The 27,716-nt window shown below is 43.6% G+C and overlaps 1 protein-coding gene across 2 annotated transcripts in view; it reads right to left on the minus strand.

The window, feature by feature from the left end:
* The window catches only part of PDLIM1 (PDZ and LIM domain 1), a 56,757-nt gene that overhangs the window by 24,323 nt on the left and 4,718 nt on the right, over positions 1-27,716 (minus strand). For both annotated transcript variants that reach the window (XR_012417992.1, XM_005566017.4), the window contains exons 2-4: positions 9,798-9,949; positions 7,163-7,250; positions 2,197-2,396 (exon numbers count right to left, since the gene is read on the minus strand). Coding sequence is in view for 1 of the 2 variants with exons in the window: in XM_005566017.4 (XP_005566074.2) it covers positions 2,197-2,396; positions 7,163-7,250; positions 9,798-9,949 (440 nt within the window). In the remaining variant the exon portion in view is untranslated. The remainder of the gene's footprint in view (positions 1-2,196; positions 2,397-7,162; positions 7,251-9,797; positions 9,950-27,716) is intronic.

Raw genomic sequence — 27,716 nt, forward strand, 5'->3', positions numbered from 1 at the left:
AAGTCACACAGAAAAAAGTCTGCCCTACTAGACTCAAAGAAATGTTAAAAGAAATCTCAGTGTCAGCTGGGCACAGTGGCTCACACCTGTAAGCCCAGCACTTTGGGAGGCTGAGGCAGGCAGATCACCTGAGGTCGGGAGTCTGAGACCAGCCTGATCGACATGGAGAAACCCCATCTCTACTAAAAAAACAAAATTATCCGGGCATGGTGGCGCATGCCTGTAATCCCAGCTACTTGGGAGGCTAACACAGAAGAATCACTTGAACCCAGGTGGTGGAGGTTGCGGGGAGGTGGAGGTTGCGGTGAGCCGAAATCGCTCCATTGCACTCTAGCCTGGGCAACAAGAGTGAAACTCCGTCTCAAAAAAAAAAAAAAAGAAAGAAAGAAATCTTAGTGTCCTCTCAGTGTCGGGCACAGGGACGCGCATGCCATGGGTTTCCAATGACATCTGTGTCTCTGTGGGGAGGGGAGGGGTGACTATATGCACGGAATGGCCAAGGAGCCCTTGAGAGGTGTTCCAAACATTTAAGTAGTTTGGAACCGCTAGTATCTTCACATCTCTCAACCTGCATTTGAAGCCATTGGTTTGCAATTTAATTACCATAAGAGTTGAGCAGGTTCTTGTTAAAGGTGAATTGGGGAGAAACTGAATGGCAAAGCAGGCTTCAGAGGCAATACAAAAATTGAGAATTCCAAGTGGGAAAGGTTCTCAGAGCTCAGGCAAGTTTGGACCACACAGTGTTTTCCACCAAAATTTAAATGTCACCAATACTTAAAAATCAGGAGATTTCCGATAAAAAGAGGCTTTCCAACTTCTGTTTTAATGGAAATAATCAGCAGAAACGAGACCTGCATGTGGCACGCAGCTGGAGCCAAGGAGCAGCGGCCCCTCTGGACCAGGAATGCAGGCTCCAGCTGCCACCCCCAACCCCACCCCTACCCGGCACCCTTGTTTACTCAGAGCTCTGCCTCAGTTCCTCATCCTGCCTGCCACTTTTGGGTATTTGAGTGGGAAATTCCTAACCTAGTCCACCTCCTTTACACCTACGGAGAATTGGCCCCATCTCTAACCCATCCTCAAACCCAGTCCCTTTGCTGGGATTCCCAGTGTTTCTGGATTCATCCTCAAAGAGTCTGAGATGGAGCAGACTGGGCCCCTCTGCTGGGAAGATCCAGGAGACTCCAATAAAGACTCAAAGGGCTTGGTGGCTCATGCCTGTAATCCCGGAACTTTGGGAGTCTGAGGTGGGAGGATCACTTGAGCCCAGGAGTTCGAGACCAGCCTGGGCAACACAGTGAGACCCCAATCTCTACAAAACACAAAAATTAAAACTTAGCCAAGTGTGGTGGCACACACCTGTAGTACCAGATACTCAGGAGGCTGAGGCAGGAGGATCACTTGAACCCAGGAGGTTGAGGCTGCAGTGAGCCGTGATCAAACCACTGTACTCTAGCCTGAGTGACAGGGCAAAACTTTGTCTCAAAAAAAAAAAAAAAAAAAAAGACTCAAAGGCAGCTGCAGCCAAATGATCTGTGACAGAAGAGGACATACCTCCCCAGTCCCCAGCAAGGCACTTCCTCAGATACTTCTCCCCTTTCCACCTGCAGCCCTACCTCTCCCCCAGTTAAGCCTGCCTCTGTCCCCAGATCAGAACCTATTCTTAAGGACAAGCATTTATATCCTCAGGGACCTCTCTTCTTTTATGACTTCTGGTCCACTCTGGGGAAAAAGCAAATACTGCTTCACCAAAACTGTGCACCATGAAGTATTTCTCCCTTAGTTCAGATGGTGAACACAAGCACAGGCTACTCTAGATTCTCTCAAACACTCCCCGGCTAATAATACTGAAGAATTTCTCGGGAAGCAGCAGGCCTGTCAAGGAAGGACTGTGTTCAATTAGAAGATGATGATCACAGAAATCAAAACACAAATAAAAACAGTTCTGGAGGATTCACTGATTTGTTTGTGCTTGACACGATGCTGGGCATTTTACATGTTAATTCTTACTTTTACAGACACCCTATAAAGCAGGAGGTATTGCCCTCTTTGTGTAGATGAAGAAAATGAACACAGAAGTGTTCTGCTAATGTAGTCATTTTTCTCCCTGGAGTAGTGGCTCTTGCACCTGCCTGGGCAGCCCTGGGCCTGATGTGAAAGCCCCTACCAGGACCGGCTCAGAGGAGGACTACTTACGGTCTGCTGTTCGCTTCCACCCCGCTGGCAGCAGTCTTTGACTCCAGGGCATTGTTGAAGTTGGAGATATTTTCAGAAGAGTAGAGGCCAGCTGGGTTGTTGTACTGGTTTGTGATGACCCTGGCGGTAGTGCTGGAGGCAGGCGAGGCGGTAAAGGGCATGGCACTTCGGTTGTGGGCACTTCCTATGTGCAGGACCTCCTGCAGGCAGGGATCAGAGGACAAATCAAGGGGGGCATCCAATGCAAACCCCTTGATGGGCAGTGCAGGCTGAGTGCCAGGGAGAGGTGTTCCAGCTGCTAAGATGGCCCTAGTTCAACCCAAACTTTAGCTGAGGGGCACTGATACACCCACTGAGACACACGGGCAATGACTGGGGAAGTTTCCCACAATGGGCACCTTTGGGAGTTCACATCCTCTGAATCATCTCTGCCTTTTGATTCTTCCTTGAAGCCCAGCAAAGCCTGCCCTCTGGGCACCCTCGGGCCAGACAGCCCTTGATGCTTTGGGCTGTAAGATTGAAGTCAGAGCTAAAACACGCTTTCAGGGCACATACCAAAGGGATTAAAGCACTAGGTGGAGAGAAACATGCAGCCACTTTGGTCAGTGCAAAACAGGAGATGATAAAAGGTGGAGATAAATTCTCCAGAAGTGAGCAAGTTAGACAAGCAAGATAAGAGGGTGTGGTGTCACAGGGGAAGCAGCTGCTGACTAGGCAGAGATGGCCTCAGTCTCCTGCAGAACAAGGGTAAAGGGAATTAAGGATCTATCTATTGTTTCTTCTGGGAGAAAGACAAGGCTAATCAGATAGAAGGTCAGGGGATACCTGTTACAGGGGCGGTACCCAGCAGAGCTGCAGAAGAGGACTTTGAGTTCCTTGTATTCTCATTCCCCTTTCTGTAATTTGAGAAAGTTCCCTCCACCCCCACCCTAGACTTGCTAGGAGTCAGGTGAATAATTACTACAGCTACAACATCTCAGAGCTCCTTTACAAACCCCCAAAACCACTTTTGAAATGAACATTCCTGTTTTCCAAAACTACAACTTTTCTACTTTTTCTTTCCCCCCTGCCAGCATCACAGTTTTTCTGATAGCCCAGTTAGCAGGGTCTTTTCTATATGGGTGTCTGGATCAACCCATGGCTTCTAGGTGATGCATGCTCTGTGCAGCCTGCTGAACTCAAAATGTGTCTTACTGTCTGTGTTTTCCAGAAAAATCTTCCTGAACTCTAATCTCTTTCTTAAAACATGGAGGCCCAGAACAGCTGCCCCCAAAAGAGTTTCTGTCGTCTGTTGCACTTCCTTTTTTTCTCTCCTTTTTTGTTAAATCTTTAAGTATTTTATGCTTTCTTAAAAAAAAAAATATGAAAACAGGTTTATTGAGTACCTAATTTAAAATAAAATAAAACAAATTGAAAATATTTTTATGAAATTTTTTTTATGAAAATATTTTATATGAAAATATTTTTATGTTTAAGATTTCTCTTTTTGGCCAAGCGCGGTGGCTTACACCTGTAATCCCAGCACTTTGGGAGGCCGAGGTGGGTAGATCACCTGAGGTCGGGAGTTCAAGACCAGCCTGACCAATATGGAGAAACCTCATCTCTACTAAAAATACAATATTTAGCCAAGCGTGATGGCGCATATCTGTAATCCCAGCTACTCTCCTACTGAGGCAGGAGAATCTCTTGAACCCGGGAGGCGGAGGTTGAGGTGAGCCGAGATTGCACCATTGCACTCCAGCCTAGGCAACAAGAGTAGAACTCTGTCTCAAAAAAAAAAAAAAAAGATTTCTCTTTTGGCTGGGTGCAGTGGCTCATGCCTGTAATCCCAACACTTTGGGAGTCCAAAGCAGGAGGATTGCTTGAGCCCAGGAGTTCGAAACCAGTCTGGGCAACATAGTAAGACCCCAGTCCTAAAAAAAAAAAAGTTAGACAGGCATGATGGTGCATGCCTACAGACCCAGCTACTTGAGAGGGCTGAGGAAGGAGGATAGTGTAAGCCCAGGAGATGGAGGCTGCAGTGTGCCATATCGTGCCACTGCACATCAGCCTGGGTGACAGAGCAAGACTCATCTCTAAAAACACAAAACAGGCCAGGCACAGTGGCTCATTCCTGTAACTGCAGCACTTTGGGAAGCCAATGCAAGAGGATCACCTGAGGTCAGGAATTCAAGGCCACTCTGGGCAAAATGGTGAAACCTCGTTTCTACTAAAATACAAAAATTAGCTAGGCGTGGTGGCACCTGCCTGTAATCCCAGCTACTTGGAGGCTGAGGCAAGAAAATCACTTGAACTCAGGAGGCGGAGGTTGCAGTGAGCCGAGACTGCGCCACTGCATTCCAGCCTGGGCGACAGAGCAACTCTGTCTCAGAAAAAATAAAAATAAATAATAAAAAATAAAAAACACCACCACAAAATTTCAGCAGTTATCAAAGAGTAGTTAAGTAAATTTTTTGGCACAGCTACCCAAAGAAATCATATATAGTAATTAAAGGCTATGGTCATGAAGACAGGAGATTTACAGATTGGTGGCCGGGGACCCTTGCCTACATATGTCGCAGCCAGGATGGTCATGCTTTCTTCTTCTCTCCATCCCCACGCCAATTCCTAGGAGCAGCAGAGGATGCAGAGCCCCAGGGAAGGGTCTTTATTTTTCTGCCTTGGCTCAATTTTTCCCTGCAATTTCCTGTTTGGCCATGAGCAAGGAATACCCCTCTGAGCCCATTTTTCATCTTTAAAATGTAGAAGAAAAAGCCTTCTTCACAAGGATTTGTATGAGTTCCCAGAGTGTCAAGTACAGTGCCTGGCTCGTGGCACATATTCATCCAGGGTCTATTCCTTTCTCCCTCCCCAGATACACATTTCCAATTAGAATGGAAGTCAATGGAAAATTCAGGTTGAAAATTCGGATGATTTCACTTTATAAAGAATCTTTCAAGAATGCATCTGGTTTGTACATAAAAGGAATATCTCTACCCTCATCTGAATACTGACTGGTCTTTCCAGAAAGCAGGCAGATTCAGGGCTTGCCTTTTAGAAGGGATGACGTAATTGTTTGGGCTTTGTATTTATCAGTCTCCAAGGAAACTCAATAATGAGGAAATACAAACTAGGTGTGTAACTATGCTGACCTCAGATAAGCTGGGGTGTTGGTTGGCATTACATGAACCAACAGATCTTTTTATTACAGATGAACTCTGCTCTTACTCATTTATCCTCTGCTTTAGAATGGCTGAAAGTAAAAGACTTTGGAAAAATGATGGGTGGGAAGTTTTTCTTACAGTAATAAAGCATTACTGGAATCACAAGAAAAATACTAGGGTTGAAAGTATTTGAGAATTCTTGTACTCTGAAGAGAACTACCTTCAAATGATTAATACAGGTAACTAGTTTATAGATTTAAAATGAAAATTCAAATATACTACAAATGAAAACTATAACTGAAATTTACATAATTACCTTATTTACATGAAAATGAGGATTTCAGATAGACCAAGTTAAAACGAAATCATTCCTTGTGTGTTATAAAATACGTAAAAATTAAAATTTAACAGTTAAAATTTAACGTTTATGGTAAATTTAATGAAGTAGCTGAAAACTCCCAAGGAAACTGAAACTAACTGTGGCATGTTTTAAATTAGTTTGCACAACGGCCAGTGTATAGACCAAGTGCCATTTTACAAACTTTTCTGAGAGGAGTTGTAGAGAAGAATATGTTCACGTCAGTTTTGAAATGATGCAAAATGATCCTTAAAATGACTCTTGGGATTTTTAATCATTATTTTTACTATCTTAAAATGGCAAAAAATTTGTGTGACTTCATTTTTGAAATTTTAATGGATTCTATTTGAGAAAATATGACTTATATCGAACCACCCAATTAACGCACACTAATATACCAAGTGAGTTCAACGTCATACAAGTTTCTGTTTTATGTATATAAGATAGCTAGCTGTATATTGTATTTTAATTATATCTTAATTCACCATAAACACTAAATAGTATCCCCAATTTCAAAAAATAAATTAAATTTCAAATCTTCAACTTGGGTCAAATGCATAACCATCACAAACCAGTCTAAAATTTTCAAAAGGCATTATCAACATACTAGTTTATCATTACTAATTCATTAATGTATCCAACAGACACATACTTTATGACAAGTAGCATGTTGGGTGTGAGGAATTTTACAAAAGATGTTCTAAACATCTCTAAGTTTGTCTCTTATTTCAAAAACAATACCCATGCATGCAGATGTGTAGAAGACACACATAAGGCAGAAAGAAATAAAATCATCTATAATCTAACTTCTGAGAGATGTATTCACAAATATGGGATCTTAGGGCAGTCTACTGTCCTGAGAAATTCTGTCTGGGTGACAAATTGTGTACTACATACTGCTTTTTTTATATTAATTGCCACTTTGTTTTAGTAATTTTAAAGTCTCACTAGAAGTTTCACTGTAACAAAAATAGAGATTTCCACTCCATGGCTCACAGAAACATAACAGGGGCATAAGGTGGGGAGAAGCAGGGCTTCCTATTACATATCCCCCGATTTCTTCCAGGCTCTAGGCCTCCAGACCTAAACTTATTTCCATCTCTGTCATGATTCATTTGTTGCTAAAATCCATAACGAGCTGAATAGCTCCTTGACTTCACTGTGATCCTGCCAACCCTTCCCACGCAGGAAGGCTTCCACCGGCTTCCCTTATCGCCTTCCGACCCCCTGCTTCCAGCCGAGGACACAGCGTCACTGCCCTGGGATTTTCCAGCCGTTTCCTCCTGCAGTTCCCTTACGGGAAGAACTGAACAAGAGCCAGATACCAGCAGTGACAGTGCAGGGCTCTCCCTGCGGTCTCATCCTCAGGTCTCCAGGGCAGGAAAAACAGGAATGTGCTGAGCAGTGTCAGAAATGGCAAACTGCTGGGTGGTGAGAGTAGTGGCAGTGGTGAGCAAGAACTTACCTGGGGTTCAGAGGCTAAATTCATCTTGTATGGATGACGCTTCCCCCCTTCCTCCGTCACCAGAGGAGACCAGACTTTATGTTCAGATCTACAACAGATTAACAAAGCTGCTGTTTCACTCATGCAAAATAAATAATACATACCAAAGACAAACTGGAAAAATGCCCCCTCTTTCCTGCACCAGACTCTGAACTAGCACCCTCCCATCAGCCCTACCTTCCATTTGCCACCTGGTTGATCTTTTAAACACCCCCATCTGATAACATTCATAGCTGATGCCTCCCAACACTTTGAGAGGCCAAGGTGGGTGAATCACTTGAGGTCTGGAGTTCGACATCAGCCCGGCCAACATGGTGAAACCCCATCTCCACTAAAAATACAAAAATTAGCCGGGTGTGGTGGCATTAGCCTGTAATCCCAGCTACTCGGGAGGCTGAAGCAGGAGAATCGCTTAAACCCAGGAGGCAGAGGTTGCAGTGAGCCCAGAGAGTGCTACTGCACTTCAGCCTGAGTGACAGAGCGACTCCATCTCAAAAAAGAAAAAAAAAAAAAAAAAAAAAAAAGAGAGAGAGAAGAATGCCCCTCTTTTGTGCTTATAGACAATTTTCTTTGTACCAATCACAGAGCAATGATTTTACTTTAGTCTCAGTTTTCATTAGTGTAGTTGTTTCCTCTCTTGCAGGTAGAAAATATTTATACTTATCTTTACTTATTTTATTTTATTTATTAATTAATTTATTTATTTATTTATTTATTTTTTGAGACAGAGTCTCGCTCTGTCGCCCAGGCTGGAGTGCAATGAATGGCATGATCTCAACTAACTGCACCTCCCAGGCTCAAGCAATTCTCCCACCTCAGCCTCCCGAGTAGCTGGGATTATAGACACCTGCCATCATCCCTGGCTAATTTTTTTGTATTTTTGTAGAAACAGGGTTTCACCATGTTGGTCAGGCTGGTCTTGAACTCCTGACCTCAGGTGATCCACTCGCCTTGGCCTCCCAAAGTGCTGGGATTACAGGCATGAGCCACCACACCTGGCCATACTTAACTTTATATTTGTCACAATGTCTGTGCCAGATATATGCAAGATGTCCCTGTTTAACATGTCAGCAAATAAATTTAAAAATCAGTTAATCAATCAATGAAAGAATATCCTGAACTCAGGCTTGAAGGAGAAGATTTGGACTAAGATAGAAACGGAGATGAGAATGAAGGGCAGATGTGCTTTGGAGGGGGTAGTAATAACACGGTGTACCTTTCATGGGGTAGGTCTCTGAAATGTACAAAATATTTTGAGATACCAGTCCTGTGCCACAAGGCAAAAAAAAAAAAAAAAAAAAGCAAAAAACATACTTCACAGATGAGAATGTAAGCAAAGGGTTCATGACAAAGAGCTATGGCAGCTAAGGTTAGTGAAATAACAGATGATCAGAATGAAACATCTGAATCTGATGCAGTAGAAAATAGGGAGCCACTGAGGGTTGAACCAAATCACTTCTGAAATCCTGCCTTTGCAGGGCATGTTCCAAGGCTAAATGAAAGAAGAATGGAAATTCTACCCTAATTACAGCTCCCGAGGTACTGTCCTCACTCATCCTTTTATCCCCAGCACTCCCTGCTTGTCGTGTACTTAAAGTTACACTCAGCACTCTGCTGCTAATGTGTTGAAGCTTTTCTCTGTTATAGAAATCTCCTGGCATGGTACCCACTGCTCACTGCTCAGTACAGTGCAGTAGGAGCAGCATCCTAAGGACATTTTTTTTTTTCTTGAGACAGAGTTTCGCTCTGTTGCCCAGGCTGGAGTGCAGTGGTGCCATCTCGGCTCACTGCAACCTCCGCCTCCTGGGTTCAAGTGATTCTCCTGCCTCAGCCACCCAAGTAGCTGGAACTACAGGCGCCTGCCACCACGCCCTGCTAATTTTCTAATTTTTAGTGGAGATACGGTTTCACCGTGTTGACCAGGCTGGTCTCAAACTCCAAACCTCAAGTGATCTGCCTGCCTTGGCCTCCCAAAGTGCTGGAATTACAGGCAGAGCCACCGCACCTGGCCAGGACATTTTACTTACTCAAAATTTTGGTTAGTTAAGTTGAATCAAATGAAAATGCAGATATCTTACTGAAAGAAGCCCACATCATAAGAAGCACTGTGAAAATTAGAGGTGGGCTGGGCATGGTGGCTCACACCTGTAATTCTAGCACTTTGGGAGGCCAAGTCAGGTGGATCACCTGAGGTCAGGAGTTTGAGGCCAGCCTGGCCAACATGGTGAAACTCCATCTCTACAAAAAATACAAAAATTAGCTGGCTGTGGTGGTGCAACTCCATAATCCCAGCTACTCGGGAGGCTAAGGCAGGAGAATCACTTGAACCCGGGAGGCAGAGGTTGCAGTGAGCCGAGATTGCACCACTGCACTCCAGCCTGGGCAACAGAGTAAGAATCCGTCTCAAAAAAAAAAAAAAAAAGAGGGGAAATAAACAATCTGAAGTTCAAATTCCACAGATCTTTTGGCATGCCTATAGTATATACACAGCACTGAGCTAGAAGGTCTGGGGGATTCTGAGATAGGAAAAACAGTCCCTGCCCACAAACAGCTTCTACTCAATCAGAAATGAACAAAACGTTTCCATAGGCTTCACCTGGCGACAGTGAGAGTCATGTTGTCTGTGCAGCCTTTGATTCTGTTCTGAGCTTCCAAGTGCGTCATATTGCTAGTACTTTCCCCATCAATGGCTGTGATTACATCTCCGATACATAAATTAGCTAGAGCCGCCTTGCTTCCAGGAGTGACCTAGAAAAAAGGGGAGAGCAGGCTAGTTACTATTTGTCTCCAAACCACTAAGTTATCACCAACTATTCACTGATATGGAGCAAAGCCCTGAAAAACAAAAGAGGGCTGAAATCATAAGCTTAAATAATAACAATCATTTATATTATGTTATCATTGACAAAGAGTGCTTTTCTAATGTGATCTCATTGTATCCTTATAGCAACCTCGTGAGAAAGGAGGACAAATAGCAGTCCCCATTTCCGAGACAAGGAACTGAGGCTTAGAAAGACCTATGGCTTACCCAGGATCACCCAACTAGTATATTATTATATTACTAGTCCTCCGATTAGTGTATTACTGAGCCAGGACACAAACCCTGAACAGATCTGATGTCCTTCCCACTGAACCATGTTTGCTTCCTTAAAATTAGTTAACAATTACATTTTTAAAAAACCACAATTTAGAGAACATTATATACTATAACACCGTTTCTTTAAAAATCTTAATGTTATATATACAAAAGAAAGTAGAAACACTGCACACTAAATTGTTCACAGTTATACAGTTTTGCAATGTTTTTTACAATAATATTGAATTACTTTTTAATTTAAAAAATTATTGGCCAGGCATGGTGGCTCACACCTGTAATCCCCAGCACTTTGGGAGGCCAAGGCAGGCGGATCACCTGAGGTCGGGAGCTCAAGACCAGCCTGGCCAACATGGTGAAACCCTGTCTCTACCAAAAATACAAAAAAATTAGCCAGGTGTGATCTCAGCTACTCAGGAGGCTGAGGCAGGAGGATCGCTTGAACCCGGAAGGTGGAAGTTGCAGTGAGCCAAGATCACACCTCTGTACTCCAGCATGGGCAACAGAGTGAGATTTTGTCTCAAAAAATAATAATAAAATAAAAATTAAAAAAATAAAAAATTGTTAAAAGCAATCAAGGATATCCTAAAGTATGGTAGTATAGGTTTATACTGGTTTAATCTCCCAAAATGACCAGGGTCATTCCATATAGGCAGCTGGTTTTCTGCAGACTGATGCTTCTAAAACCAGTGGTTCCAAACTGACAGATCACTGATGCTTGGGGGAAGCCAATCAATTACTGCAATAGGTCCTTAAATTCACCTGCCTACAGAGCAATACATGTGGACTCAATACATATCACATCTCCTACACTGATGGACAACTATTTTTCAAGTGAATATAGATGCTATTAAAATGAACAAGATCCAAACTCATTTTGAAATAGTACTCACAGACCAATGGAACAGAACAGAGGCCTCAGAAATAATACCACACATCTACAGCCATCTGATCTTTGACAAACCTGAGAGAAACAAGAAATGGGGAAAGGATTCCCTATTTAATAAATGGTGCTGGGAAAATTGGCTAGTCATAAGTAGAAAGCTGAGACTGGATCCTTTCCTTACTCCTTATACGAAAATTAATTCAAGATGGATTAGAGACTTAAATGTTAGACCTAATACCATAAAAACCCTAGAGGAAAACCTAGGTAGTACCATTCAGGACATAGGCATGGGCAAAGACTTCATGTCTAAAACACCAAAAGCAACGGCAGCAAAAGCCAAAATTCACAAATGGGATCTCATTAAACTAAAGAGCTTCTGCACAGCAAAAGAAACTACCATCAGAGTGAACAGGCAACCTACAGAATAGGAGAAAATTTTTGCAATCTACTCATCTGACAAAGGGCTAATATCCAGAACCTACAAAGAACTCAATCAAATTTACAAGAAAAAAACAAACAACCCCATCAAAAAGTGGGCAAAGGATATGAACAGACATTTCTCATAAGAAGACATTCATACAGCCAACAGATACATGAAAAAATGCTCATCATCACTGGCCATCAGACAAATGCAAATCAAAACCACAATGAGATACCATCTCACACCAGTTAGAATGGCAATCATTAAAAAGTCAGGAAGCAACAGGTGCTGGAGAGGATGTGGAGAAATAGGAACACTTCTACACTGTTGGTGGGATTGTAAACTAGTTCAACCATTATGGAAAACCGTATGGCGATTCCTCAAGGATCTAGAACTAGATGTACCATATGACCCAGCCATCCCATTACTGGGTATATACCCAAAGGATTATAAATCATGCTGCTATAAAGACACATGCACACGTATGTTTATTACGGCACTATTCACAATAGCAAAGACTTGGAATCAACCCAAATGTCCATCAGTGACAGACTGGATTAAGAAAATGTGGCACATATACACCATGGAATACTATGCAGCCATAAAAAAGGATGAGTTTGTGTCCTTTGTAGGGACATGGATGCAGCTGGAAACCATCATTCTTAGCAAACTATCACAAGAACAGAAAACCAAACACCGCATGTTCTCACTCATAGGTGGGAACTGAACAATGAGATCACCTGGACTCGGGAAGGGGGACATCACACACCAGGGCCTATCATGGGGAGGGGGGAGGGGGGAGGGATTGCATTGGGAGTTATACCTGATGTAAATGACGAGTTGATGGGTGCTGACGAGTTGATGGGTGCAGCACAGCAACATCGCACAAGTATACATATGTAACAAACCTGCACGTTATGCACATGTACCCTAGAACTTAAAGTATAACAATAATAATAAATTAATTTAGGCCGGGCGCGGTGGCTCAAGCCTGTAATCCCAGCACTTTGGGAGGCCGAGGCGGGTGGATCACGAGGTCAGGAGATCGAGACTATCCTGGCTAACATGGTGAAACCCCGTCTCTACTAAAAATACAAAAAACTAGCCGGGCGTGGTGGCGGGCGCCTGTAGTCTCAGCTACTTGGGAGGCTGAGGCGGGAGAATGGCGTGAACCCGGGAGGCAGAGCTTGCAGTGAGCCGAGATCACGCCACTGCACTCCAGCCTGGGAGACACAGCGAGACTGTCTCAAAAAAAAAAAAAAAAAAAATTAATTAATTAATTTAAAAAAAAAAAAAAAAAAAGCCGGGCGCGGTGGCTCAAGCCTGTAATCCCAGCACTTTGGGAGGCCGAGACGGGCGGATCACAAGGTCAGGAGATCGAGACCATCCTGGCTAACATGGTGAAACCCCGTCTCTACTAAAAATACAAAAAACTAGCCGGGCGAGGTGGCGGGCGCCTGTAGTCCCAGCTACTCGGGAGGCTGAGGCAGGAGAATGGCGTGAACCCGGGAGGCGGAGCTTGCAGTGAGCTGAGATCCGGCCACTGCACTCCAGCCTGGGCGGCAGAGCGAGACTCCGTCTCAAAAAAAAAAAAAAAAAAAAAAAAAGAAATAGTACTCACCTCGGAGTACTATTTCTAACCAAGGTATTTGGTTAGATTTTCTAAACTAAGGTATACTAAAAATATTACTGTCATCATCCCAGGGTAAGTCCACAACTTTTTTTTTCCACATTACAAGACCTTCCTGGATGGGAATTCCAAGCCCGCAGGAGCAGGGTGGCAGTAACACCCCAGGCTCCCAGTGCCCACAGGGCTCTGGCCACCCTTTGGAGAAGGCCCTTGACTCTCGGGATCCAGTTGAGAAAGATCTTATGAACACCTGGGTGTCTCCTTATGGCTGAACCACAGGTAACAGGTTCTTCAAGGCACCAAACCAGGACACACAAGTTAGGCCCTAAACCTCAGTATCTGATGCAGTTTTTAGCAGCTACAGTTTCCAATTAGCCCTCAGCGCAGCTAGTGTGGTGCCGCTATTATGGTGCATTCCCCATCAGCACCCTGACCCCATAAAATGAGGACAAGACAAGCTGATCCTTGAGGTCCCTTCTGGCCCGCACATTCTATGACTTTATCAGGCAAAACTCTCCTGGAATGTGGCAGGATATGGAAACCAGTACCGAGATCCTGACCTCCTAACCTTCCTTTCTGGCTTTCCCATCATTTGTTTACCAGAGATCTGGGTTTTAGGAAATGAAAGCAGCCTCTTGATTCAAGGTTGAGATCTTCCCCTCATCCAGCCACTGGGACAGGACTTTTTTTTTTTTTTTTTTTTTTTTTTTTTTTTGAGACGGAGTCTCGCTCTGCCGCCCAGGCTGGAGTGCAGTGGCCGGATCTCAGCTCACTGCAAGCTCCGCCTCCCGGGTTCACGCCATTCTCCTGCCTCAGCCTCCCGAGTAGTTGGGACTACAGGCGCCCGCCACCTCGCCCGGCTAGTTTTTTGTATTTTTAGTAGAGACGGGGTTTCACCGGGTTAGCCAGGATGGTCTCGATCCCCTGACTTCGTGATCCGCCCGTCTCGGCCTCCCAAAGTGCTGGGATTACAGGCTTGAGCCACCGCGCCCGGCGGGACAGGACTTTTTATCCAGGCAAGCACAGGCCGCTCTCATTTCAGTGAACAATGGAGAGTTAGCTTCTGAGTCATCCAGTGCGTGCAAAAAAAAAAAAAAAAAAAAAATCCTCCATTTTCTGACCTATTGTCCTGAGAAGATTGATCTGGTGCATCCTCATATACATTTCACTGTTACTAAAGGACAACGTTGGCTTATTTTTTAAATGGCCCTAAGCATCACTTTATTTGGGATTGGCAAGGGTTCTTGACGGGCAAACTCTAACTCCAAGGAGAGTAACCTGAATCAAGGAGAATAATGCCTGATGGAACTCACTTATCATGGCTAAATCTAGCAGTTTCAAAGAGCAGTCCCCTTAGGACGAAATCCAAAATCTTTAACAAGGCCGCTAAAGCCAGTGCCTCCCTCCCCAGCCGCATCATGCCTCTTCCCCACTGGGCTCCAGCTACAGGGTCTCAGGACTTTCACACCTGCTTTTACCTCGGCCTGATTAACTTCTCATCTTCCAGGTGTCTGTGTAAACAACCCTTCTTCTCAAAGAGGCCTTCCCTCAACGTCCAATCTAAGCTATACCCGCACAGTCTTTTTTTTTTTTTTTTTTTTTTTTTGAGACTGAGTTTCATTCTTGTTGCCAGGCTGGAGTGCAGTGGCGCAATCTCAGCTCACTGCAACCTCCACCTCCCGGGTTCAAGCGATTCTCCTGTCTCAGCCTCCTGAGTAGCTGGCATTACAGGCTACGCCACCATGCCCAGCTAATTTTTTACATTTTTAGAAGAGATGGGGTTTTTCCACCATGTTGGCCAGGCTGGTCTCAAACTCCTGACCTCAGGTGATCCACCTGCCTAGGCCTCCCAAGTGCCGATATTACAGGCATGAGCCACCACTCCCAGTCATCCTTTTAATATACTTGGTTCTTCCTCATGGCACTGGTCACTTTATGTTTCCAAACCTCCTTGGTGGGTTAGTTTGTTTAATGTTGAAAGGCCTACTCAGCAGTAAGGAGCATGAGGACAGGATTTTGTCTGCCTTCTGTGCTGTGATATTGCAAAAATTTTAACAGTGAGAAAATTATGACAGTGAAAGAGATCTGGCCTAAGCAACTCCATCTTGCCTTTAATCTCCAAACTGTCCTTGATCATTCCTGGGCATCAGCAAAGCTAACTTTGGGAGAAATTTTAGTGTATAGTTTAAATGATGGTAGCACTTTCCAAAACTAAACTGTCTTTGAAAAACTAATGAAAGGCCACCAGGTTAGGAGGACGAGAGGGGCCTGAATTCTGCTAAGATGTAGGTATAGTTAAATGATTACCAGCCATTATTCCAGAGCTCACAATATTTGCAACTTCCCCAGTTACTCCTGTAAATAACACCCCTATTGTAGAACCTAAGACTGGCCTTTCACGATGTCCTTTCAGGCTTGTGCATTTCTGACTACCAGATGCCCCCCACCAACATGCAAACTCAACACACCATTTTCCATACCCCGGTGATGGCATGCCCAACCAATCAGCATTGACGTTCCCTAGCCCCCTGCCTGCCGAACTCCTAGCCTTCAACTTTCGTGGAGGCTGATTTGAGTAATAATAAAACTCAAGTCTTCCATTTAGTCAGCTCTATGTGTATTAAACTTTCTGTATCGCAAATCCTCTGTCTTGATAAATCAGCTCTATCTGGGCAATGGGCAAGAACCCATTGGGCAGTTACAGTATCCTCAGCACCCAATAACTGGAACATAGTAGGTGCTCAATAAATATCTGTATAATAAACAACTGGCTCTAAAACACTTAGTGTTGTTAAATATGTAATCAGGCTGCTTCTTTTTATCTTTAAAACGAGTTATTTCAAAAACATCAAAAATATTTTTATTTCAAAAATCAAATAATCATTTCCCTCTACATTGCTATCCTGAAGCATGACCACTCACAAAACTCAAATAATGAGATTGGAACTGGAGAGGTTGAGAAGATGAAAAAAAAGGTTCCTTTCACTTTTTTACACTGAACTGCTGAGAAGTCCAGAATGTCCAGCATTTGGTTCCAACTGTTTTGTGGGAGAGACATTTCTGCTAAGTATATCCCAACAGGTCCTGGACAAGCTAGAACCAGTCTTAGGAGCCCCAAGCCTGAGTAATTGAGGTCTGGTCATCCTATCTTTCAGTCTAATTTCTTTGTTGCTTTTTTTTTTAAAGCCAAACTGGTAAGATGCCAAAGGAAATCTCAGAAAGTCACAAGCAACATCAGATAGGACTTGAAAGAAATTACACATACAGATTAAGTTCACATTCTTTTATGAGATATCTTTTTTGGAGGAAAAAGTGGATTTAAACAAATTATGGGATTTGCCTTTCCAAAGCCCTTTCATATACAATCTCCTATTTGAGATAATAATATGATTACCTCACCACCAACATATTAGATAAACTTTACCATTGAGAAAATTGAGATTCAGAGAGATTATGAGGGGTTCAAGTTCACACAGCTAAAAGCTAAGTCTGAACTTGAAAGGCTCTCTCATTGCAAATTCCATTCCTTTTTGCTTTAGCACACCGCCACAAGCAGAGGCTCCAAACTCAACTGTCAAAGCCAAAAAAAAAAAAAAAGTCCAGGAGACTCATCTGCAGTGGCCTTCTACATAGGACCTGGAGTGTCACAAAGTCCTGCTGCTGGCTGAGTGCCTCCCCACCACGGGACAGTCACTCCCCCACCCTGTACTGATCTGGGGCCCAGTAACCCCACCCATTATAAAATTAACAAATCCTAACACAGAGTGACAAAGGTTACGAGACAGAAGGCCTGTGCCTCTAACACTGGATAGTTCCTGTCTTGAATGGTGGATTCCAATCCTTGCCAAACACTATAATCACAATCATAATCATAACAACAGCCATCAGTTAATGAGCGTTTAGGTACCAAGCATGACAAAGTCTTTAGCAAGGGTTAACTCACCAATATTCACGTGATGCTACCAGACAGGCAATGTTATCTGCATCATTACAGAAGAGGAAATGGAGGAACAGGGGTTAAGCAGTTTGCCTGAGGTTGCACAGCTGGTGAGCGGCAGGCCACAGCAGGCTCCAGAGTCCACCCACTTAACCAACTAGGCCACATTATCTGTTCTAATTTCCTTCTGACCATCAAGTTCATCAGAACCAGCTCCTAATGGAGTCAGCTTCAATTTCTTAAAAAAAAAAAAAACTTCGGGACCAGACATGGTGGCTCATGACTATAATCCCAGCACTGTGGAAGACCAAGGTAAGTGGCTCGCCTTGAGCTCAGGAGTTCGAGACCAGCCTGGGCGACACGGCAAAACGCTGTCGCTACAAAATACAAAAAAATTTTGAGGGAGTGGTGGCACATGCCGGTAGTCCCAGCTACTCAGGAGGCTGAGGTGGGAGGATGGCTTGTGCCCAGGAGGTAGAGGCTGCAGCGAGCTGAGACTGTGTCACTGAACTCCAGCCTGGGTGATAGAGTGAGACTTTGTCTCAGAAAAAGAAAAAAAGCCGGGCGCGGTGGCTCAAACCTGTAATCCCAGCACTTTGGGAGGCCAAGGCGGGTGGATCACGAGGTCAGGAGATCGAGACTATCCTGGCTAACATGGTGAAACCCCGTCTCTACTAAAAATACAAAAAACTAGCCGGGCGTCGTGGCGGGCGCCTGTAGTCTCAGCTACTTGGGAGGCTGAGGCGGGAGAATGGCGTGAACCCAGGAGGCGGAGCTTGCAGTGAGCCGAGATCACGCCACTGCACTCCAGCCTGGGAGACACAGCGAGACTCCGTCTCAAAAAAAAAAAAAAAATTGTATACTCACCCCCATTTGTTCAATGAACATGCCATTCATTGCCAGCCTTCTTCGCCAGAGACCATACAACTAGATCACACAACTCTTGCTGCATAAGAATAAATGGGGACAGGAATGGTGGCTCAGGCCTGTAATCCTAGCACTTTGGGAGGCCAAGCACTTTTGGGAGGTCAGATGGCCAGATGGCAGGCAGATCACATGAGCTCAGGAGTTCAAGACCAGCCTGGCCAACATGGTGAAACCCCGTCTCTACTAAAAATACAAAAATTAGCCAGCTGTGGTGATGCACACCACCTGTAATCCCAATTACGCAGGGAGCTGAGACAGCAGAATTGCTTGAACCCGGGAGGCGGAAGTTGCCGTGAACCAAGATCGCACCACTGCACTCCAGCCTGGGAGACAGAGTAAGACTGTCTAAAAAAAAAAAAGAGCAAATGGGTTTAGGCACAATTTCCACTAATGAACAATCTACCATTTTCTGCTCAATTCATTCTTGTGTCCCTCACTTTTTGTCCCCACCAGCACCCCCAGGTAGATACTGCTTGTTTAGAGGCCAACACGTTCTCTACTCCAAGTTCATAATGCATCTTTAAGACCTGTCCACTGCTGCCAGTCCTGAGCACATAAGAAGGCTTTTGAAGTTTAATTGCACTTCTAACTGGTGTAAATAAAATAGGATGACGATGTAGCTCTCCCACTTTCTTCAACTTACATTTAAATAACTGCATACCTAAATGACACTACTATCATACAGAACTGGATGCATACCCATGACAAATAAAAAGATAACTCTCCTCCTCCATGATAATGGCATGTTTCCACTTCATCCATCCCCTGTTCCCTCCTTCTCTCTCTGTTCATTCACTTATCAGACATCCTTATGCACATTCTGAAAGACAGTGTAACTTGTTCATTAAGATGTGGTTTCTGGAGTCAGACGGTCAGGGTTCAAGTCCTGCCTCGCTTGTGAGCTAAGTGTCCTTGGGCAGGATATTTTATCTCTGTATAAACAAGGATGCACCAAGGATGAAAAGAATAGCTTTGACATCAGAAGCCTGTTGCAAGGATTACATGAGGCAATGCAGGCAGAGCCCCCACTGTCAGGGCTCCAGAAATGTAAGCTATTGTTTGTAGATTCCAGGAACCACACAAGGCACTGGAATGCAGCTGTGAAAAGGGTGGTGCCTGCCATCAAGAAGCTCACAATCTCCTGGGGGAGACAAGCATGTACAACAGCTGATGAGTGTTGTGCTAGAACCAACAAGGCAGTAGGAGCCTAAAGGTGGAATCACGGAACACTCCCTGGAGCAGGTGCTGCTTAAAACTGTGTAAAGCCACAAAAGGAAAAAAGCAAAAGGAAAGAGCATGCCAAGTCTCAAGAAAGAAAGAAAAGAAAGAAAGAAAAGAAAGAAATGTAGCAAGTGAAGGGAGAGGACGGGGATGAGGCTGGAGATGTAAACACAGACTAGGAGACCAACAAAGAAGTTGAAATATAGCATCTGACATTGACTGCCCAGTTAACTGCCAAGAAACAACCACTGAGCCTTAGCTCTGCTGAGATTAAGCTGACTGCATTTGACAGATGCTCTCTAACAGCGGCTCAAAGCAGCAAACCCATTCAAGGGATCACCCGTTCGGCCTCTAGGTCAGCCATTCTGTGGCTGGCTTTCCCTAGTGGGTCTTTCAGAAGGCAGTCCTACTTAAAAATCACATGTTCTACTGACAGCTAGATGGGGTTCCTTTAACTCACTGGCTCAAGATTGAAACCTAGAGGCCCATGAAATGAACGCAGCCCGCAGTCTTGTTTTTTTCTTACATTTAAATTACATGCCAATATTCATATATCAGCAAATTTCACTCAAACCCCTAGATTCTCAGCTTCTTTTGAAAAATCAGAAAATCTGGCAATTCTGGGCCTAGATTCCCATATGGCAACAATCAGCACCAAATGAGGAGCCTCTGATCCTCTATATGAGACACATGCTCTCCATTTAGCCATAGGCTCTACTATGCTCTACTACCCCAGCCACAGAAACCCAGTACCTGTTAACATTTATCATCATTCTTGCAGCTATTAATTTTCTGACTACCTCACCTACTCAAAACTCACTTATTATGGTATATAAGTTTCTAGACATTTTTTCCCATTCTAATATATACATATGATTATACTTTATACCACCATATAACTACCTTCTTGACTCTTCTAATACAGTATGAGGAAAAAATAATTGAGTAGAGCTTGCTGGGTGAGGCAATTCAAACCTCAACTCTAATGCTTTTCCTCTCCACTGCCTTAAAGGATGTTAGTTTTTAGGGGAAACCATTTTGGAGGTCTGGTCCATCATCATTTGTTGATTCAACCAACATGCTGAGCTCTGTATGCTACACACTGGGCAGAGTCAGAGTTCACTGTGATTATTCAGGGGAGCAAAACATTGTCCCTGTGCTAAAAACGGTTTGGACTAGGGATTATAAGTTGCCTTCTGTAAAATTACTAAAGCAGAAATGAATGCAGCAAGAAAATATGATTCTAAAACAAGCCAAGCAACATTCTTATTTAATTCTCATAAGCAAAGAAACAGTGTTGGTGGGCAAAGACAAGACAGCAGAGATCCCATTGGGGGCCCACTGGGATTCAGAGATGAGGAAAAATATTATTTACCAGGCAACTTCCTGCTGCAAACAGGCCATATGCTTCAATTCTAGGCAACATAAACCCAATGCCAGCTTTTTTTTTTTTTTTTTTTGAGACAAAGTCTCGCTCTGTCACCGAGGCTGGAGTGCGGTGGCGTGATCTCGGCTCACTGCAACCTCCGCCTTCCAGATTCAAGCAATTCTCTATCTCAGCCTCCCGAGTAGCTGGGATTATAGGCAAGTGCCACCATGCCCGGCTAATTTTTGTATTTTTAGTAGAGACAGGGTTTCACCATCTTGGCCAGGCTGGTCTTGAACTCCTGACCTGTGACCCACCTGCCTCAGCCTCCCAAAGTGCTAGGATTACAGGCGTGAGCCACTGCGCCCGGCCCCAGCTTCTTAAAAGTTGCATTTTTTAAAATGTTCTTTTACATATATAACATACAGAATTTAACAAAAATGAGTAAGTATGAGCATATTAGTCCTTTTTAGTAAATTTTCTTTTAAAAAAAACAAATTTTAGGCCAGGCATGGTGGCTCACACCTGTAATCCCAGCTCTTTGGGAGGCCAGGGTGGGTGGATCACTAGAGGTCAGGAGCTCAAGACCAGCCTGGCCAACATGGCAAAACCCCATCTCTACTAAAAATACAAAAAATTAGCCGGGTGGTGGCAGGTGCCTGTAATCCCAGCTACTCATGAGGCTGAGGCAGGAGAATCACTTGAACCTGGGAGGCAGAGGTTACAATGAGCCACAATCACCCCACTGCACTCTAGCCTGGGCAACAGAGCGAGATTCCATCTCCAAAAAAAAAAAAAAAATTTAAAAAAAAACTCTTAGATTGCCTCCTAGCCCCTTGATACAAATGAGTTTGTGACCACTGACTCAGTTTAAAAGTTATAGAAAGCAGGATTATATGTAGAAATACTTTATGACTAGGATTACCAAACACCCTGATTTGCCCAAAACAGCAACCTATTTTCCCAGCTTAACTATCAAGACCACCCCATTTCATTCTCAGAAGTACTCCAGCCTGGATGATAAATGGTACTGCTGCCTTTTTGACAGAGGTGGGGGTTTTAACCAAATACTTGTCAAATGGTTTAAATGGTTCTAAGGCAGAGGTTTTTGTTTTATTTTTTTCTTTTTCTTGAGGGAAAAGCCGTGTCTATTCAGAAGGTTTATTTGTGGACAGGTCTACAGGTCAATTTCCTGACTCTTCATGGAACATTGTTAACCTTGCCCCTTGGAGTTGGCATCTAAACCTCATGCCAGAAATCAACCCCGCTCACTAACACTCAGCCAACTGTGATATTTGCAAGGATGAGGCAATGGTTTCCAAACAGGTTGGTGTTCAGATCCCATGGGGGCAGGGATTAAAAATATAGATAGAGCTCTACACCCCATCTCAGATCCACCAAAGATAGCCTATACAGTGAAATCCAAGAACCCATATATTTTTAAAGCTTCCCAGAAAATGTTAATGCTCATCAGGTTTGGAAACACCAAGGGAGATGATGACTATCTTTTCCCCTTAAACTCTCTCCCTGAGTGAATGTTAAAGTCAACAGGTAGACAAAAAGTAATTAGACCCTAAAATCTGAGCTCCTCCAGAAACGCCTTCAAGGGCAGAACTTATACTCCTATAAAATACATAGAAAGTCCTTGAAAGGAGTATCCATTAGAACAGTATTTATCTATCTCGTACCAAAACAGACTTAAAAAAAAAAAAAATAGGCCAGGCAGGGGTGGCTCATGCCCGTAATCCCAGCACTTTGGGAGGCCACAGCAGGAAGATTGCCTAAGCCCAGGAACTTGAAACTAGCCTGGGCAACATAGTGGGACCCTGTCTCTAAATAAATTAAAAATTAGCCAGGCATGCAGTCACAGCTACTCGAGGAGACTGAGGTGGGAGGATCGCTTAAGCTGGGAGGAGGTCGAGACTGCAGTTAGCTATGAGCACCACTACACTCCAGCTTGGGCGACAGAGCAGGACGCTGTCTCAAACAAAAAAATACAGCCCCTGTAATGTTGGTTAACACCCCTGAAAGTGCTATGCAAATGGAGCATTATATAAGTCATTTTGCTTTGTTTTTTTATTAAACAGAGATGGGGGTCTCGCTGTGTTGGCCAGGGTGGTCTTGAACTCCTGGCCTCAAGCAATCCTCACACCTCGGCCTTCCAAAGTGTTAGTTTCACAGGCATGAGCCACTGCGTCCATCCAGTAGAAGTATAATTAACTCCAAACAAGATTCTAAATAACTCGACGTGGGTCCTATTTTCCCTTGGCCAGAAAACTCACAGCTAAATGTAGTGTGCAATTACAGAACCAACTGATTCAAAGTTCCTGGCACTTCTCTCTCTTTCCTCTTCTATGTTCCAATTTTTTGTTAAATCTTATGTGTGTTCTTGTGTTTTAAATATTGTAAATATGTAAGTAAGTGAAAGACAAGCCTAAGACAAGCCTGCAAGTAAGTGAAAGAGACAGCCTAAATAATGATAGTATCAATAATAATAATATACAACTGGGATAGAGAAATGTGAGATTCAAGTTCAATCTCAATGCTACAAGCCTTTAAGCATAATCTCCACTGATTTAATAGTTGTGTCGAGGTATCTGGGTACAAATTTAACAGTTTCTAAACTGGGGATAAAGCAGGACCCAGCCCTGTAGGATGCCATTTAGATGTGGAATTTGAACTCTCTTTAGTCAGAATCTTCTGACGCAGTATGTTTGTAGGCCGAGGCTGTGGCACAGACTTCACAGTCACATTATAGCTGCAGAAGCTGTATGCACTTATACAGGGTGACCTGAAAACATAAGACTGTTTCAAAATGTTCTTGGTTAGTCTATGACCATTTTCTCAGGGAAGTGAGGCAATAAAATAGGGTAGGTGCTTGTAGATAAGTTGTGCCTTAATCCAGCTTCACACTGTGCATGATGCAAAAAGAAGTTATTAGTGCTAAGGGGTGACAGTTCAAAGAGATGTGCTCCTCTCTCAGTCTGAAAGACCAACAACCATTTCTCAGATAGGAATACAATAAAACAGGTAGCCAAATAGAATACCCTGACTAAATTCTTAAGAAGTCATCGAAGCCAGGCGCGGTGGCTCATGCCGGTAATCCCAGCACTTTGGGAGGCTAAGATGGGCGGATCACTTGAAGTCAGGAGTTCAAGGCCTGTTCACCAACATGGTGAAACTCCATCTCTACTAAAAACACAAAAATTAGTCAGGTATGATGGCGCATGCTTGTAATCCCAGCTACTTGGGAGGCTGAGGTGGAAGGATCACTTGAACCCAGGAGATGGAGGTTGCAATGAGCCGAGATCATGCCACTGCACTCCAGCCCAGGCGACAGAGCGAGACTCCATCATGAAGTCATCAAGTTCCTCAAAAGTTTCCAAACAAGCTCCTATGAGCCCTATGTGCTTTTAAATAGCTCCAACAGCTACCACCCATAACCCAAAGCCTAAACACTCACTAAACCTTGAGGGAATTACTCTCTCTGACTCAGTATCTTCATTTGTCAAATGAAATTCATAATACATCAACCTCATCAGGTTGTTGGAAGGGTTAAATGAGACTGCGTTTGTAAAGAGTTCAGAACAATGCCTGGCATGTAATAAACACTCAATATACAGTAGCTACCATTAATATTTGTTTAATAGTACCACTAGGCTCTCTCTATATATCATATTAATCCTCACCACAACCTTTGAAGACAAGAGCTATTATTCCTACATTGCAAATGAGGACACTGAATTTTCAGGGGTTAACCTGTCCAAGAACATACAAGCTAGTAAATGGACAAGATAAGGTTTGAGCCAGATCTAGCAGGTATCAAAAATGTATTTTTCCCTTGACATTAAGATATCTTTAATTCTTGATTTGTTACAGTAAAAATAAGGCAGAAAGCACAAAGCAATGAAGTCCAAATAGTTCACTGCGATATAGTAATTTGGTTTTAGAAATGCTATGTGTATGGAAAAAGTCTGGAAATGTTTGCAGCCAGCTGTTCACTGTGTTTACCTCTGTAAAGTAAGATTGGGAAAGCCTTTTACCTTATGCTTTCTGTAGGTTTATATTGTCCGATCTTTTAAACAATTACACGGGCTTCTATGTAACCTTTACTGAAGGATGACATGTATACAGCACAAATGCTAACTATACAGCTGATTGAATTCTCACATACAGAACACACCCAAGGAAACAGCATGAGATAAAGAAACAGAACATTACCTGAACTGCTAAACCTCCCTGTGCCCGCTTTCTGTCACTGACCTCCTAGCAAAGGTCTGCCACGATCCTGACTGCTAACACTGTAGATTAATTCTGTCTAATTTTATGTAACTGGAATCACACAGTATTCACTCTTTACTCTTAGGTATGGCCTTTTTCTCTCAATGTGTGTGTGTATGTGTGTGTGTGTGTGTGTGTGTGTCTCCTCCGTGTCACTGTGCATAGTTGTAATTTCTTCATTCTTGTTGCTGTGATGTTTTATATTATATTATTACACCCACTACTTATCTATTCTATTGCTGTTAGACATGTGAATCGTTTCAAATTTGGGGCTATTATGAAAAGTGTTGCTTGGAAAATTCTCAAACTTGTCCTTTAGCACTCATGTGGACCCAGTTTCTATTGAGTATTTAACTAGGAGAACTGTTGGGTTATATGGTATGGGTATGTTCAGCTTCAGAAGCATAAGGATTTTTTATTTTTTTTTTTAAAGAAATGAGTGCAAACTATTTGCTGTATCAACCACATTTAATCTATCTGTATTTTTTTTTTTTTTTAAGATGGAGTTTCGCTCTTGTTGCCCAGGCTGGAGTGCAGTGGCATGATTTCAGCTTACTGGAACCTCCACCTCCTGGGTTCAAGCGATTCTCCTGCCTCAGCCTCTTGAGCAGCTGGGACTACAGGTGCCTGCCACCACGCCCAGCTAATTTTTGAATTTTTAGTACAGACGGGGTTTCATCATGTTGGCCAGGCTGGCCTCAAACTCCTGACCTCAGGTGATTCGCCCACCTTGGCCTCCCCAAGTGTTGGGATTACAGGCATGAGCCACCGTGCCTGGCCTCCGTATGCACTTTCAATATCTTTATCCAAACTAGGTCCTATCTATGTTCTTATTGTGTTATTTGATATGAATGGTCACGTCTGTAAAAAGTAGTCCCTGAGTCTTCAGTCAGGAATCTGGCCTCCTACAAGACCACTGTGTTCTTCAGAAAATCATTTTTAGTATTTATGGCATCTACCAAGGAGACAGTGTACTACATATGGGAAAGTACACCACAGAACTCAGCCACGGATGAGCAGCCTGATTTACCCAGGATGAGACTAACAACAGTATCCATAATCACACAGGGTGCTAACAGCCATACAATATTCCTTTTTTGTCTTAGGTTTCATGGGTATATTCGGTTTTGGACTTAGCTTGGCTACCGGCAGGTGGAACTGTTCCCTGCCTGGTCATCTTCATCTACCATAAGAACCGTTCCCAAATGCCCTCCTACCCGCCAAAAACCGGTCTTTCTCTAGCCAATCCTTCCACTCCTCTGCTCTTCTGTTCTTCACTGTCCAAGTGGGCATGGAACCTCATAACTGGACTATAAATTCTCCCAGGTGGGGCCATGACTTCCAGCTTTTCAGGGGGTGCAGCGAAGGGAGGTGCTGCTTTGTGAGGTGCTCTGAGCTGAGGTTCTAAGGCAACCGGAGAGCTACCGCAGACAACCTCAGGGGCATGAGAGGCTCCAGGGTGTGGAGCCCAGGAGTGTCTCATCCCTCATGTTGAAGCCTGCACCACCCTTAGCACTTTTCAAAGCCGTGTGCTGGATTAACACCGTTAGCAATGAAATCTTGACAGTCATGGCTTATTAGGAGGCAGAACATAGTGGTTAAAGCTGGCCTGGAAGTGAGTCTGCCTGACTTCACTTCCCCGCTCTGCAATTGTCTAACTTTGTTTTCTGTGTCCCTCTGTGATGGGTTGTAGGGAATACAGAAGATAATGTAAGTGCATGCTTAGCACAGAGCAGGCACTCAAAAAATGTTAGCTGCTATTAATATATTACTATGGCATAGAGATTAAGACTACAGGCTTGGAAGCCGGACTCCCCAGCCAAACTCCAGCTCTACCACTCACTGGTATATGATGCAGGCTGTGTACTTAATGTCTCCACGCCTCAGTTCCCTCATCTGTAAAACGGGGATCTGAATCCTACCTCACAAAATACATGTGAAGATCACTGAATATATTATGGTCTTAGAATGGTGCCTGGCATATTAAAAGTCCTGTATATGTTTTAACTATGGTTATTATTGCAAGCAGATCAAATAAATATTTCTCACACAAATCTTTCAAATGTAAATGGATGCTGCTGTGATTAACAGAACACAAATTCATCTGAAACACTCCTGAATTCATAGTGTTTTCTAAATCAACTTATGACTGAAGGTACAACTAATGCCATGAGAGACTAGGACACTCTAACAATAAAAAAAAAGTGGGCTCTTGGTTCATGCCTGTAATCCCAGCACTTTGGGAGACCAAGGTGGCAGGTCACTTGAGGCCAGGAGTTTGAGACCAGCCTGGTCAACATGGCGAAACCCCATCTCTACTAAAAATACAAAAATTAGCCACGCGTGGTGGCCCATGCCTGTGATCCCAGCTACTCAGGAGGCTGAGGCACAAGAATTGCTTGAACCCGGGAGGTGGAGGTTGCAGTGAGCCAAGATCACACCACTGCACTCTAGCCTGGGCGACAGAGTGAGACCCTGTCTCAAAAAAAAAAAAAAAAAAAAGTACACTGTCATATTCAAAGGGTATGAAAACCTCTGGGTTTGCTTGCTTGTTTATTATTTTATCTTTACAGGGAATATTATTTTATCTTTATAGGGAACTGAACCCAAGAGAAGACATATGATTTTCCCACGATCACTCACCGAGGTGCTCAGGACTAGAACTCAGCTTGAGTCCCTGCCTTGGACATTGTACCAGGCCGCCAATTAAAGTCCTGGAAGCTTCCCCCAGGCTTTCCTCTGAGACCTACTG

This window comes from Macaca fascicularis, chromosome 9 (assembly GCF_037993035.2).
Source record: "Macaca fascicularis isolate 582-1 chromosome 9, T2T-MFA8v1.1".
Taxonomy (NCBI): Eukaryota; Metazoa; Chordata; class Mammalia; order Primates; family Cercopithecidae; genus Macaca; species Macaca fascicularis.